At 47.7% G+C, this 15175-nt stretch overlaps 1 protein-coding gene across 3 annotated transcripts in view; it reads left to right on the forward strand.

Moving 5' to 3' along the window:
• Positions 1-15175, forward strand: part of LOC132403566 (golgin subfamily B member 1-like) — a 206314-nt gene that overhangs the window by 121176 nt on the left and 69963 nt on the right. For all 3 annotated transcript variants that reach the window (XM_059986962.1, XM_059986960.1, XM_059986961.1), the window contains exons 10-11: positions 450-564; positions 3989-4068. In XM_059986962.1, coding sequence (XP_059842945.1) covers positions 450-564; positions 3989-4068 — 195 coding nt within the window. The remainder of the gene's footprint in view (positions 1-449; positions 565-3988; positions 4069-15175) is intronic.

The raw sequence follows: 15175 nt of genomic DNA on the forward strand, positions 1-15175 counted from the left end.
GTTTGTCTAATAATGTTCTTAAATTGATCTTATACCTACTGTGTATTGCCACAGAAGTCAATACCATATCTATGTCCTGTGTCGTTAGAGCTTTGCATCTATTTATGAATTTCATGCTGATCAGAACTTTAAGCTGGTATTCATAATTAAAACTGCCTATATAAACATCCAGACTGGAAATTTTAATGTAAGGTGTTGCCTATAATAATATTTGTTCAGCCTTTAGCAGAGATATGGTGCCCAGAGTAAAATTTCACTTATGCATCAGTATTATATCACCACTATGTATATCAAAAGGAACTGAAACTTGGTAGCAATGCATTTCTTTCTTGAAAAATAAATTATAATGTAGTTGTTCTTTGATTGTCCTATTTCAGATTATTACTCGTCCAGTAATTTTTGTTTCATTTTTTTTTCTCTTATTCAATCCTACCCCTTCATCCATCTAGACTGCAGCTGAGGAACAGGTGGTGACATCTCAGAACAGATTGGCTGAGCTAGAGGAGGAGAAGGGAAGCCTGTTATGGAGGATAGTTGACTATGAGGAGATCAAGACTGAAAATGGTAAATGTAATTTTTTGGAAAGGAATTTTAGATTCTTAAAACAGTTGAATGTTGAAATGTCCTGTTGAAGGGTCTTGGCCTGAAATGTCAACTGTACTCTGTTTCCATAGATGCTGCCTGGCTTGCTGAGTTCCTCCAGCATTTTGTGTGTGTTGAATGGTTATATAATCTTTATTTTACTGATAATACCTGAGGATGCTTTGTTGCTTGCACATTAAGAGAGTATCTAGCTCTTCAGTCAAACAGCAACAGAGCATTTGAGTGTCTGTGTTCTTTCACCCAAAGGAACATTCCAGGAGGTCACTTATGCAGAAAATTCTTTTCTCCATATAATCTGTGAAATATGGCCCAGCAAAAAGCAGCAGAAGTGTAGAAGCAGTATGCAGTGCAGGAATTAAATGTCACATATATTTGATGCTGCAAGTCACAGAGGCCCATTAATTACATCTCTGTTCAGTTCTAGAAAAAATTTTTAAAATCTGAAAAACAAAAAATGCTGGATGAACTCTGTATATGAAGAAACAGTTAATTCTTTTGTAACTCTTGCACCTGGAAAAGAGACAAAAATAATTTTTTTAGTAGGACAGAAAGTGGTGGTGGGATCTACAGAAGAAAGGCAGTATCTTTTATAGTGTGAGTTCAAATGGGTTAATGATTGCTGTTAACCAACACATTAAGCTACTTTATCTCTGAAATATATTGTGAATGGCAAGACTGGGGCATGGCCAGGTGGCCAAACTGTATAACTAGAATTAGAAAAATGGTAATTATTTTAGGCAGAATTGATCTGTTTTGATATACACAAGAGTGAGCTACCTGAAGTTGAAGAAATTAGTTTTAAGTTGGAAAGATGTAATGTGCACAGATGGTGGTGTTCCTCAAACTTGCGTTGACCTAGTTTTAAGATTACAAAGAACCCGGACACATGACACAGATAAAAAATCTGAATACACTGGTAACATTCAGCATTAACCTATTTGGACATGCTTTTCCTGGGATCCCTCCCACGCTCCCCTACTGAAAACTAGCTTGTTTTATCTCTCTTCATTTCTGACCAAAAGGTCTCATTTGAAAAATTAACTTTCTCCTTAGATGGATTCCATCTGTCCTGCTGAGTGTTCCAACATTTCTGTTTTAAGTTGCATTCATTTCCACACTTTGTCTTGTGACTTAGATTGCCTATCCATCTATCATGCCTTGTAGGCATCGTTCCAGTCCCTTCCTTTTATAGACAATAGACAATAGGTGCAGAAGTAGACCATTCGGTCCTTCGAGCCTACACTGCCATTCTGAGATCATGGCTGATCATCTACTATCAATGCCCGGTTCCTGCCTTGTCCCCATATCCCTTGATTCCCCTATCCATAAGATACCTATCTAGCTCCTTCCTGAAAGCATCCAGAGAATTGGCCTCCGCTGCCTTCCGAGGCAGTGCATTCCAGACCCCCACAACTCTTTGGGAGAAGAAGTTTTCCCTTAACTCTGTCCTAAATGACCTACCCCTTATTCTCAAACCATGCCCTCTGATACTGGACTCTCCCAGCATCTGGAACATATTTCCTGCCTCTACTTGTCCAATCCCTTAATAATCTTATATGTTGCAAACAGATCCCTTCTCAATCTCCTTAATTCCAGCGTGTACAAGCCCAGTCTCTCTAACCTCTCTGCGTTAGACAGTCCTGACATCCCAGGAATTAACCTTGTGAATCTACGCTGCACTTCCTCTACAGCCAGGATATCCTTCCTTAACCCTGGAGACCAAAGCTGTACACAATACTCCAGGTGTGGTCTCACCAGGGCCCTGTACAAATGCAAAAGGATTTCCTTGCTCTTGTACTCAATTCCCTTTGTAATAAAGGCCAACATTCCATTAGCCTTCTTCACTGCCTGTTGCACTTGCTCATTCACCTTCAGTGACTGATGAACAAGGACTCCTAGATCTCTTTGTATTTCTCCCTTACCTAACTCTACACCGTTCAGATAATAATCTGCCTTCCTGTTCTTACTCCCAAAGTGGATAACCTCACACTTATTCACATTAAATGTCATCTGCCAAGTATCTGCCCACTCACCCAGCCTATCCAAGTCACCCTGAATTCTCCTAACATCCTCATCACGTCACACTGCCACCCAGTTTAGTATCATCAGCAAACTTGCTGATATTATTGTCAATGCCTTCATCTAACTCGTTGATGTAAATTGTAAACAGCTGTGGTCCCAATACTGAACCCTGTGGCACCCCACTAGTCACCACCTGCCATTCCGAGAAACACCCATTCACCATTACCCTTTGCTTTCTATCTGCCAACCAGTTTTCTATCCATGTCAATATCTTCCCCCCCAATGCCATGAGCTCTGATTTTACCCACCAATCTCCTATGTGGGACCTTATCAAATGCCTTCTGAAAATCAAAGTACACTACATCCACTGGATCTCCCTTGTCTAACTTCCTGGTTACATCCTCGAAAAACTGCAATAGATTAGTCAAGCATGATTTGCCCTTGGTAAATCCATGCTGGCTCAGCCCAATCCTATCACTGCTATCTAGATATGCCACTATTTCATCTTTAATAATGGACTCTAGCATCTTCCCCACTACTGATGTTAGGCTGACAGGACGATAGTTCTCTGTTTTCTCCCTCCCTCCTTTCTTAAAAAGTGGGATAACATTAGCCATTCTCCAATCCTCAGGAACTGATCCTGAATCTAAGGAGCATTGGAAAATGATTACCAATGCATCCACAATTTCCAGAGCCACCTCCTTTAGTACCCTAGGATGCAGACCATCTGGACCTGGGGATTTGTCAGCCTTCAGTCCCATTAGTCTACTCATCACTTGTTTCCTTCCTAATGCCAATCTGTTTCATTTCCTCTGTTACCCTCTGTTGGCCCATCCATACATCTGGGAGATTGCTTGTGTCTTCCTTAGTGAAAACAGATCTAAAGTACTCATTAAATTCTTCTGCCATTTCTCTGTTTCCCATAACAATTTCACCCAATTCATTCTTCAAGGGCCCAACATTGTTCTTAACTATCTTCTTTCTCTTCACATACCTAAAAAAAAGCTTTTGCTATCCTCCTTTATATTCCTGGCTAGCTTGCGTTCATACCTCATTTTTTCTCCCCGTATTGCCTTTTTAGTTAAGTTCTGTTGTTCCTTAAAACAACAGTTGTTCTGTTGTTCCTTTTGTGTAGAATTGAGCAGCTGATGAGTGCAGTGATCTGATTTTTGCCTGGATATTGGGAATTGGAGACCTACCCTCTAGTTACACAGAATTATGTCTATATTAATGCAGGAATTAATAATGCTGAGGTTATAGTTTGTCATTCACTTTATTGTCCTGAAATGATTAGCTATTGATGTGAAATGTGTCACTAAAGGCAAGCGAAAATTGAAGAGAGATATTCATTTGTGTTCGATAGAACATTTGAGAGCCAGAATCAAGGAACTTGAACAGCACAGAGCAGTGAATTTGGCTCAACCCACTGAAGACTCGATGCTGGTAAGTCTGGAAAATAGTAATCATGATATCCTTGTTTAAAAAGGGGTGTAAAACGTGTTTGGCAAAGACAGGCCAGAAGGTTTAACAAAAGCATAGCAAAATAATCAACGTGAACCTGATGAAATTTCAGTAATTTTCTTTTACTCAGAAGAGAAGCTTACTTCTATCTGTTTACTAAGATGAGAGAGTTGGGAAGTAGATGAGTACTTGAGCTGTAGGATTTTATATGAGATTTTATATGTGCCACGTGCTAATGAGGCTAGAAATAGGAAGATAATGCAGCTAAATACGTGGCTAAGGAGTTGGTGCAGGAGGGAGGGCTTCATGTTTCTGGACAATTGCGCCTTGTTCCAGGGAAGGTAGGACCTGTTCCGGCGGGACGGATTATACCTGAACTGGAGGGGGACTAACATCCTTGCAGGAAGGTTTGCTAGTGCTGTTCTGGGAGGGTTTAAACTACACTTGCAGAGGGATGGGAACCAGAGTGTTAGAGCAGCTAGTGAGGTGGAGGAGGATAAAGGTCATGTGAGAACTATAAATATAGTGCAATGAGTAAAGCCAGATCTAACATATAAAGAGGCTTTGAGGAAAGAGAAGCAGAATAAAGGGTGTAAAGATAATAAGGTAAGAGGGCTGAAGTGCATGTACAGGTTTCCCCCGCTATTCGAAGGTAGAGCGTTCCTATGAAATAGTTCGTAAGCCGGAATGTCGTAAAGTGAAGAAGCAATTACCATTTAAATGGGAAAAATTTGTGAGCATTTGCAGACCCAAAAAATAACCTACTAAATCATGTCAAATAACACATAAAACCTAAAATAACAGTAACATATAGTAAAAGCAGGAATGATCTGATAAATACACAGCCTATATAAAGTAGGAATACTTTTCTGCAATTATTGCAGCACTGTCCACCGCAGCGAAAATCTCACGCAAGCACTCCCAGCAGAAACACACGGTGCAAGAAACACACAGCGCAAGCTCTCCCTGCAGAAGCACTCTTCCAGTAACCTTTAAGCTATGAAGCTACCGAATAACACATAAAAATACACAGCCTATATAAAGTAGAAATAATGTATGCACAGTGTAGTTTCACTTACCAGAATCGGGAAGACAGACAGACATACTTTATTGATCCCGAGGGAAATTGGGTAAGAGAGTGAGCACACTGATGATGGTGTGTTAGGCTGAGTTGTAGGAGGTTGGGATGGTGGGAGGTAGAGGTGACTGGGGTGTCATCAAGTCGTCCTCTGTTTCCATCAGGGCAGGCAGGTCACCACCTTCTATGTCTGCCTGCCTCGATGTCGAAGGTCAAGTTTCGTCATCTGCTGTGGCTGATGTGGAAGGCTTGAAAAACAACAGTATGCTTGACTGCTTAGCCTTGCACTTTTTTCTATCATACAGTTCTTTGTATGCACTCAAACCATCCTGCAAACCTGCCCTAAAACTATGTACCCTTTCAAAATTAAAGTCATACTTTTCTGCAATCATTGCAGCGTTGTCAATCGCAGCGAAAATCTCACGCAATTGCTTCCCGTTCAGTTCCTGGACGTTTTCACTTTCGGGCCGTTTGCTACTGAGTTCGGTTTCAATTGTTATCCTTTCCTCTTCATCAGCTCTTCATCTCTCAGTTCTTGGCCATGGGATGCCAAAACCTCTTCAACGTCATCTTCATCAACTTCCATAAACCCTTAGCCAACCTCACTATGTCCTTACTTTGTTCACCACAATCGAAATGCTTAATTATGTCTAGTTTTACACTAAGTGTAACACCCTTGTGCACTTTTTTAGGCTTTTCCAATACCTTAGAACTCATCTTGCCAGCGGATGCACAAAATAAATCGACATAAAACACAGGTGCTCACAGGCACGTGCTTAAGCAATGCTGGCTAGAATGCAGTTCCAGGGAGGAACTTGGCTGCTCGGGGTATGCGCTGCCTTTTTCCTTAACAGTGAAAACACCTTCTGTTAGTGAAAACAGGTAACTAATGTAGGTCTTTCGTAACAGCAAGTTAATGTAAAGTGAACATTCGATGAACGGGGACACCTGTACTTCAATGCAAGAAGCATCAGGAACAAAGGTGATGAACTGAGAGCTTGGATACATAGATGGAATTATGATGTAGTGGACATTACAGAGACTTGGCTGGCACCAGAGTAGGAGTGGATTCTCAATATTCCTGGATTTCAGTGCATTGAAAGGGATGGTGGGGGGGAAGGCGAGGAGGGGTGGCATTACTGGTCAGGGATACTATTACAGCTACAGAAAGGGTGGGTAATATAGCAGGATCCTATTTTGAGTCAGTATGGGTGGAAGTCAGGTACAGGAATGGAGCAGTTACTCTATTGGGAGTATTCTGTAGGCCCCCTGGTGGCAGCAGAGATACTGAGGAGCAGATTGGGAGGCAGATTTTGGAAAGGTGCAAAAATAACAGGGTTGTAATCATGGGTGACTTTAACCTGCCTAATATTGATTGGCACCTGATTAGTTCCAATGGTTTAGATGAGGCATAGTTTGTTAAGTGTGTCCAAGACGGATTCGTCTCACAGTATGTTAACAGGCCGACTACGGGGAATGCCATACTAGATCTAGTATTAGATAACGAACCGGGTCAGGTCACAGATCACTCAGTGGGTGAGCATCTGGGGGATAGTGACCACCGCTCCGTGACCTTTAGCATTATCATGGAAAAGGATAGAATCAGAAAAGACCGGAAAGTTTTTAATTGGGGAAGGGCAAATTATGAGGCTATAAGGCTAGAACTTGTTTTTGCAGGGAAATGTACTATGGACATGGTCGATGTTTAGGGATCTCTTGCAGGATGTTAGGGATAAATTTGTCCTGGTGAGGAAGAGAAAGAATGGTAGGGTGAAGGAACCATGGGTGACAAGTGAGGTGGAAGATCTAGTCAGGTGGAAAAAGGCAGCATACATGAGGTTTAGGAAGCAATGATCAGATGGGGCTATTGAGGAATATAGGGTAGCAAGAAAGGAGCTTAAGAAGGGGCTGAGAAGAGCAAGAAGGGGGCATGAGAAGGCCTTGGCGAGTAGGATAAAGGAAAACCCCAAGGCATTCTTCAATTATGTGAAGAACAAAAGGATGACAGGAGTGAAGGTAGGACTGATCAGAGATAAAGGTGGGAAGATGTGCCTGGAGGCTGTGGAAGTGAGCAAAGTCCTCAGTGAATACTTCTCTTCGGTATTCACCAATGAGAGGGAACTTGATGACGGTGAGGACAATATGAGTGAGGTTGATGTTCTGGAGCATGTTGATATTAAGGGAGAAGAGGTGTTGGAGTTGTTAAAATACATTAGGGCAGATAAGTCTCCAGGGCCTGACGGAATATTCCCCAGGCTGCTCCATGAGGCGAGGGAAGAAAATGCTGAGCCTCTGGCTAGGATCTTTATGTTCTCATTGTCCACGGGAATGGTACCAGAGGATTGGAGGGAGGCGAATGTTGTTCCCTTGTTCAAAAAAGGTAGTAGGGATAGTCTGGGTAATTATAGACCAGTGAGCTTTACATCTTTGGTGGGAAAGCTGTTGAAAAAGATTCTTAGAGATAGGATCTATGGGCATTTAGAGAATCATGGTCTGATCAGGGACAGTCAGTATGGGTTTGTGAAGGGCAGATCGTGTCTAACAAGCTTGATAGAGTTCTTTGAGGTGGTGACCAGGCATAAAGATGAGGATAGTCCAGTGGATGTGATCTACATGGATTTTAGTAAGGCATTTGACAAGGTTCCACATGGTAGGCTGATTCAGAAAGTCAGAAGGCATGGGATCCAGGGAAGTTTGGCCAGGTGGATTCAGAATTGGCTTGCCTGCAGAAAGCAGAGGGTTGTGGTGAAGGGAGTACATTCGGATTGGAGAGTTGTGACTAGTGGTGTCTCACAAGGATCGGTTCTGGAACCTCTACTTATTGTGATTTTTATTAACGACCTGGATGTGGGGGTAGAAGGGTGGGTTGGCAAGTTTGCAGACAACACAAAGGTTGGTGGTGTTGTGGATAGTGGAGAGGATTGTTGAAGATTGCAAAGAGAGATTGATAGGATGCAGAAGTGGGCTGAGAAGTGGCAGATGGAGTTCAACCCAGAGAAGTGTGAGGTGGTACACTTTGGAAGGACAAACTCCAAGGCAAAGTACAAAGTAAGTGGCAGGATACTTGGTAGTGTGGAGGAGCAGAGGGATCTGGGGGTACATGTCCACAGATCCCTGAAAGTTGCCTCACAGGTAAATAAGGTAGTTAAGAAAACTTATGGGATGTTAGCTTTCATAAGTTGAGGGATGGAGTTTAAGAGTTGTGAGGTAATAATGCAGCTCTATGTAACCCTTACCCAACAGGCTGGTATATGTCTAGGGGAAAAAGGAGATCCAGCCACTCTCCAACCCACCTCCCGTACACGCAGGTGCTGTGAGAATCGAGTTTACACCTCAAGCCCGCCAACAGTATCAAATCCACAACAAATACCGTTATGAAATACACTTTAAAGAGTTTACTAAAATTAAAAAGAGTAGTAAGCAATACAATATATATACACAAGGAAAAAAAAAAGGCGCCACTTATCAAAGTTCAGTCTGTTTAGTGCACTCGTTGGAGCTCAATCAACGAACCAATCGACCCATCCGGCCGTCGCACCTGGGACCACCCCGGTGGTCTTACGAGCAGTCCAGCACACGTCCACCTTCTTCAGTGTCTTCCTCGGCCTCCCCCAAAAAACCCGCGAAAACCCCTCCCCCAAGTTCCCAGCATCACAAGACACAATGACATTCCCCATTGATTAACAAATGAATACAATTACCATATCAGCCATTCTAAAGTGAAACAACGGCTAGAGAAACACTTATCCGACAAAGAAACATTCCTACTTGTAACAAACCAAAGAGGCCATTTTGAGTAACATACCCAGGACATTGTACATTCTCTCCCCACCAGCAAATGTCATGCCCTCATGGCATTACTAGAGGTCCCCAAAGCTTCTTGCAACACACAAAACCCAACCCAGGTGCAGAAGGCAATGACATAACTACCCAGAGCAGTAGAAATCACACTCGGTTCTCCCGGTACCACATATGTCAACCGCTACGGGGGGCGCCTAATCCTCTGAGATCTCCATACCCCTCCTGCCCCACTGGGCTCCCTCGTCACCTGCAAACCCACTGTCTCGGACACCCCAGGTCTACCTGACAGACCCGCACCCCCTTCCTCACAGGGGTCCTCCCTCACCCGAGATCTCTCCGGCTCACGCTCAGATTCCACCCTCTCTCCCACCAATGTAGGCTGCCTCTCCATCTGACCCTCAAGACCTTCCCTCCTCTCACCCAATTCAGTAAGGGAAGGGCCAGGAGCCTCCTCTCCTGGTACTGGAGCACCAGCGAATGGGAACAGGACCCACTCATCTGAGTCGTCCTCCTCTGAATCAGTAGCCATTCCCGGGTGAGGGACCCATCCCCGCTCTTCAGCAGCGGGCTCTTCCCGTTCTCCGCTCCCTCGCAGAGTCCTTGTACTGGGCGTAACCTCCCACTCGGGCTCCTTATCCACCTGCACCGCTTGACCCAGTGGCAGCAGGTGATTCCTATGGAGTACCTTGATAGGCCCTTTTCCACCCTCGGGTTTCACCCGGTAAACTGGCAGGTTCGGCATCTGGCTCTCTATTACATAGGGGCTGGCCGCCCATCGATCTGCCAACTTGTGCTTACCAGGGAGTCCCAAATTCCGTAAAAGGACCCGGTCGCCCGGTAATAATTGTACAAACTTCACCTTTCGATCATACCGCATCTTATTCCGCTGATTTTGTTTGGTAGCCGCCGCCTCGGCCAACTCATACGCCCGCTGTAACTCCCTCTTCATGTCGGACACGTACTTTAGATGGGACTTCCCGGGAAATTCACCCACTCCACCTCCAAAACACACGTCAATGGGCAACCTCGCTTCCCGCCCGAACATCAGATAATAGGGCGAATACCCTGTAGCATCATTGCGAGTACAATTGTAACAGTGAACCAATTGTCCAATATGACGACTCCACCTGCTTTTCTGCCCAATCTCCAGCGTCCCGAGCATATCCAACAGGGTCCTGTTGAATCTCTCTGGCTGAGGATCTCCCTGTGGGTGGTAAGGGGTAGTCCTGGATTTCTCAACCCCAAGCATAGTCAGTAATTCCTGGATAAGGCGGCTCTCAAAGTCCCGCCCCTGATCACTATGGATTCGCCTGGGAAGGCCGTAATGCACAAAGTACTTCTCCCATAACACCTTCGCCACTGTCGTCGCCTTCTGATCCTTGGTGGGAAATGCCTGAGCATAGCGAGTGTAATGATCGGTGATGACTAATACATTCGCGGTGTTGCTGGTGTCAGGCTCAATCGACAGGAAATCCATACATACCAGGTCCAGAGGTCCCGCACTCTGCAAGTGCGACAGTGGAGCCACCAACGCTGGCAGGGTCTTCCTCCGGATGCAACGACTGCATCCCCTACAGTATTCTTCGACGTCCCCCCTCATCCGGGGCCAGTAGAACCGGTCTTTGAGTAATCCATATGTCTTTTCCACCCCCAAATGTCCAGAATCATCATGTAAGGCCTGGAGTACAGTCTGGCGATACTCCTCCGGCAGGACCAGTTGCCAACAGCGGGGTTGGTCCGGAGGCGTCGTTACCCGGTACAAGATTTTGTTCTTTAACTTCAACCGAGACCACTCCTTCAACAACAGAGGCACGTATGGGTGTTTTGCCTTCTCAGCCAACGCCCCATCCCCCTTCTCGACCGCTCTCCACACTGTGCCAATGCCCGGGTCATTTTGCTGAGCAGTTGCCACTTCCCCCGGACTCAGTTCCGGCAACTGTTTAGTCCCCAGAGCGGTCAGGTCACAGTAAACTAGGGGTATGGCATCGTCAAAAACCCCCAAATGGTCCACGGCTCGTTCCAGCCTCCCTCTTCCCTCGGCCTTCACAAACTGACACATCGCCTTCACTCCAGGGGCAGGGACACTCTCCCACTCCTCGTCCCTCTCCTCCTCCCCCGGCTCCCGACGAGACAATGCATCCGCATCGATATTCTTGCTTCCGGGGCGGTACCTCAGGCTGAAATCATATACCGACAATGCCGCCAGCCACCGATGTCCTGTGGCATCCAGCTTCGCCGAAGTCAAAATATAAGTGAGAGGATTGTTATCCGTTCTCACCTCAAACTTGGCTCCGTAAAGGTAATCGCCCAGCTTGTCCACCACCGCCCACTTCAGCGCCAGGAACTCCAACTTGTGAGTGGGATAGTTTCTCTCCGATGGCGACAAACTTCGGCTGACAAAGGCTACCGGCCTCAATGCTTTGCCATGCTCCTGGTACAGAACAGCCCCGAGACCCTCTCGGCTGGCATCCGTCTGCAGCACATATGGCTTCTGGGGATCGGCAAAAGCCAACACCGGGGCCTGGGTCAGTGCCCTTTTCAAAGATCGGAACGCCTCTTCACATTGATCATCCCATCTTGAGCCAAAAGGTTCCGCCGGGTTCCAGTATCCTCCAGCATCCTGCCTCTGGTTCCCCGTCCTCTTCTTCCCCACCGGGGGATAGCCACACAACAGCTGAGTCAACGGGTGACACACTTTGGCGTATCCTTTCACAAATCGCCGGTAATACCCACAGAACCCCAAAAATGAGCGCAGAGCACCCACTTTCTGGGGTCTTGGCCAGGTGGTCACGGCCTCTATCTTGGTTGGATCAGTAGCCACTCCCTCTCGCGAAATGATATGGCCAATGTAGTTAACCGACGACTTGCAGAACTGGCATTTGTCCAGGGAAAGCTTCAACCCTTCTTCATTAAGCCGGCCCAACACCTTCAACAGTCTCTCCTCATGTTCCTCCAAAGTCGATCCAAACACTATCAAATCGTCCAGGTACACCAGCACCTCCAACAGATTCATATCCCCCACAGTTCTCTCCATGAGCCTCTGGAAGGTGGCTGGGGCTCCAGATATGCCTTGGGGCATTCGTTCGAACTGAAAGAACCCCAGCGGGCAGATAAAAGCGGTCTTCTCTTTATCGGCCGCACTCATCGGGATCTGGTAATACCCACTTCTTAAATCCAGCACACTGAACCACTTTGCACCGCTCAGGCAGGCCAACGCATCCTCGACTCTTGGGACAGTATATTGATCAGGGACAGTTCGCCGATTCAACGTCCTGTAGTCAACACACATGCGCACTCGCCCATTCTTCTTCCGTGCCACCACTATTGGGGACGCATAAGGACTTCGAGACTCAGCTATGATTCCGGCCTCCTTCAACTTGCACAAGTGCTGTCGCACGTCCTCAACATCTGCCGGAGCCAGCCGCCGGGATCTCTCTCGGAACGGGGTGTCCTCCGTCACCCGGATGGTGTGGCGAGTGCTTTTGGAGCAGCCAACATCAAACTCGCCCCGAGAAAAAACAGCTTCCATCTTCAGCATCTTCTCCACTAGCCTGCGTTTCCACTCCGGCGACACTGGGGAATCCCCGAAGTTAAAGGCTTCAGCGGTCAGCTCCCTTCGATGCTCCGATCCCTCCCCGTTAGGGGTCCGCACTGGTGCACTGGACATTACCGTCACCGGGAACAGATGTGCCAGCGGCATTCCCCTCTTAAAGGTGATTTCTCTTGCCGTGGTGTTCCTGACACTTATAGCTATACGCCTCGCATGTACCGCCCCTGGTCTCTGCACTTCGGGCCTCACCAGCGCCCCCGCCGGAAATCGTGTCTCCCCTTCAAGATCGTCTGGGGCGTCTACTAACAGGGCTTCTCCCGTCGGCACTCCTGGGAATCTGGGGGTCCCCATCACTAGGGCTACCTCCCCAGGTCGGATCACCTTGGGCCTCGCCTGCGTACACCACACCGTCCCTCGTTTACACTCCGAGTCCAGCCCTTGGGAGGCAACCCCTTCTGCGAACACTGCTCAAAACACTGGATGCACCGAGAGGGTCTCCAGAAAGTCTTCCCCCCCTTTCTCCTTACAAGCTCCCAGGAGCCGTCGCACAACTGGGGAGTTAGTCCCCACCAGGAGGGCAGCACCACCGGTTTCCACCGGGTCAGGACACACCAACACCAACGTCTCAATAGCTTCTGACACTCCCACATCGCCCTCCGAGAACTCCAGTCTCACCGATAGGTACCCATCGTACGGGTAGTCACCCTCGCTCACACCCCAAATCTGCAGGGCGTCAAATGGTGTTACGGGCAAATGCTTTAGATGTTGATTGTAGAAAGACCGGTACAATAAGGTCACCTGCGATCCCGTATCAAGAACGGCTTTTGCGTAAATTCCCTCTATCCGTAGACCCACACTGGCACGGGGTCCTACCAGCCCATCCGGAACAGAGGCGTGGGCACCCGGTGGTCTTCCGGCTGATCTCTGGGAACGTGTTCTTCCAGAGGCTCCAGTCCGTTCCCTCACTGAGCCTCTCCTAAGTTTCCCGACACCTCTCCCTTTTTAGTCATAGGGGGGCTTGTCCTGCGCGGGACTCCTTGTCTCTCACAATCCCACCTAAAGTGTCCCTCCTCTCCACAGCTATAGCACACCCTCGGCCTTCCACAGTCCCGCCTGAAATGCCCCTCTTTCCCACAGTTAAAGCACACACTGCCGGCCGCCCATCCTCTCCCAGGATGGCTCCCACTCCCAATCCACTGCACTGATCGCCCCTGAGAGTAGGTACCTCCCCTGTCCCTCCCCTCCAAAGGGGGTTCCCTACTCCCCGGGGGATTGTCATTCCTCCACTCAGCCACCACTTCCTGTATTGCTGAGGATTGCTCCCGTAGGCCCGTGCCCCTTTTCCGCCCCAACGCTCTCTCTTCCTCTCGCACCTCTCTAATCAGTTGCCCGAAGGATGGAGGGGGACCTTTCCTATAAGCTTGCCGGATAGTCCACGCCACCTTGTCCTCCTCCAGAGAGCCACTGAATAGCTGACTCATCCTCACGCTAGCCACGTCAGTCGCCTTCACTACCCCCCGGCGCCGCAGCCCCGAGAGCATCCCCTCCATCCTAAATATGTACTCGGAGAGCTTTTCCCCTCTCCATTGTTCCAGGCGTTGAAACTCTGCTAAAAGCAGCCAGGGTTCCCCTGACAACCCAAACGCTCCCTCCAAAACTTCTAGGCAGTCCTCCACTGAGGCCCCAGGCTTCTCAGCTTTCAACTCCCGGACGGTTTTGGCTGCTAAACCCCTCAAACTTCCCACCAATCGCTGCCTCTTCTCCTCCTCTGAGCCTGGCCACTCCTCTAACATCAAAGACGTATGCTCGATCCAGGTCTCATAGTCCACCTCCCCATCCGGAGTAGGCTTGGCTCCGGAGAACACCCCCAGCTTCAGCCGTGGCCTATCGGCCACCCCCACCAGGGAGTTAAGTGCGGCTGCCAGCTCCGAGACTTCCACCCTACCTGGGGAGAGGGGCTTAGTCACGACTCCCTCCTCCCACCTCCCTTTACTAGTGCCGGGCACCTCTCTGGGGTCCACCTCTAGCACTAACTCCTCAGCCTTATCCTTGTAGGAGTGGAGCCCCCACGGCCCCTCCTCCCCCGGTACACTGACCGTCGCCGGCAGTTCCACCGTCCTGACTTCAGCACTCGTACGAACCAACACCCAGCTAGACTCTACCTCTTTACCACACCGTCTAGCTACCAATTCTACCTGCCCAATACCCTTCACCGAACTTAAACCCCGCACTATCGTGTCTCCCGAAACTCGAAAATCCACTCCGCTCACTACGCATGCGTACTGTACCGGTACACCTTCAAACTGACACCAACAAACAAACTTGTCTCTGTCCATCTCCGCTCTGCTGCCTGCGCGATTCCACAGCCTCTGACAATCCAATCCCGGACGAGCCCCCACAAATGTAACCCTTACCCAACAGGCTGGTATATGTCTAGGGGAAAAAGGAGATCCAGCCACTCTCCAACCCACCTCCCGTACACGCAGGTGCTGTGAGAATCGAGTTTACGCCTCAAGCCCGCCAACAGTATCAAATCCACAACAAATACCGTTATGAAATACACTTTAAAGAGTTTACTAAAATTAAAAAGAGTAGTAAGCAATACAATATATATACACAAGGAAAAAAAACAAAAGGCGCCACTTATCAAAGTTCAGTCT

Source organism: Hypanus sabinus, chromosome 13 (assembly GCF_030144855.1).
Source record: "Hypanus sabinus isolate sHypSab1 chromosome 13, sHypSab1.hap1, whole genome shotgun sequence".
Taxonomy (NCBI): domain Eukaryota; kingdom Metazoa; phylum Chordata; class Chondrichthyes; order Myliobatiformes; family Dasyatidae; genus Hypanus; species Hypanus sabinus.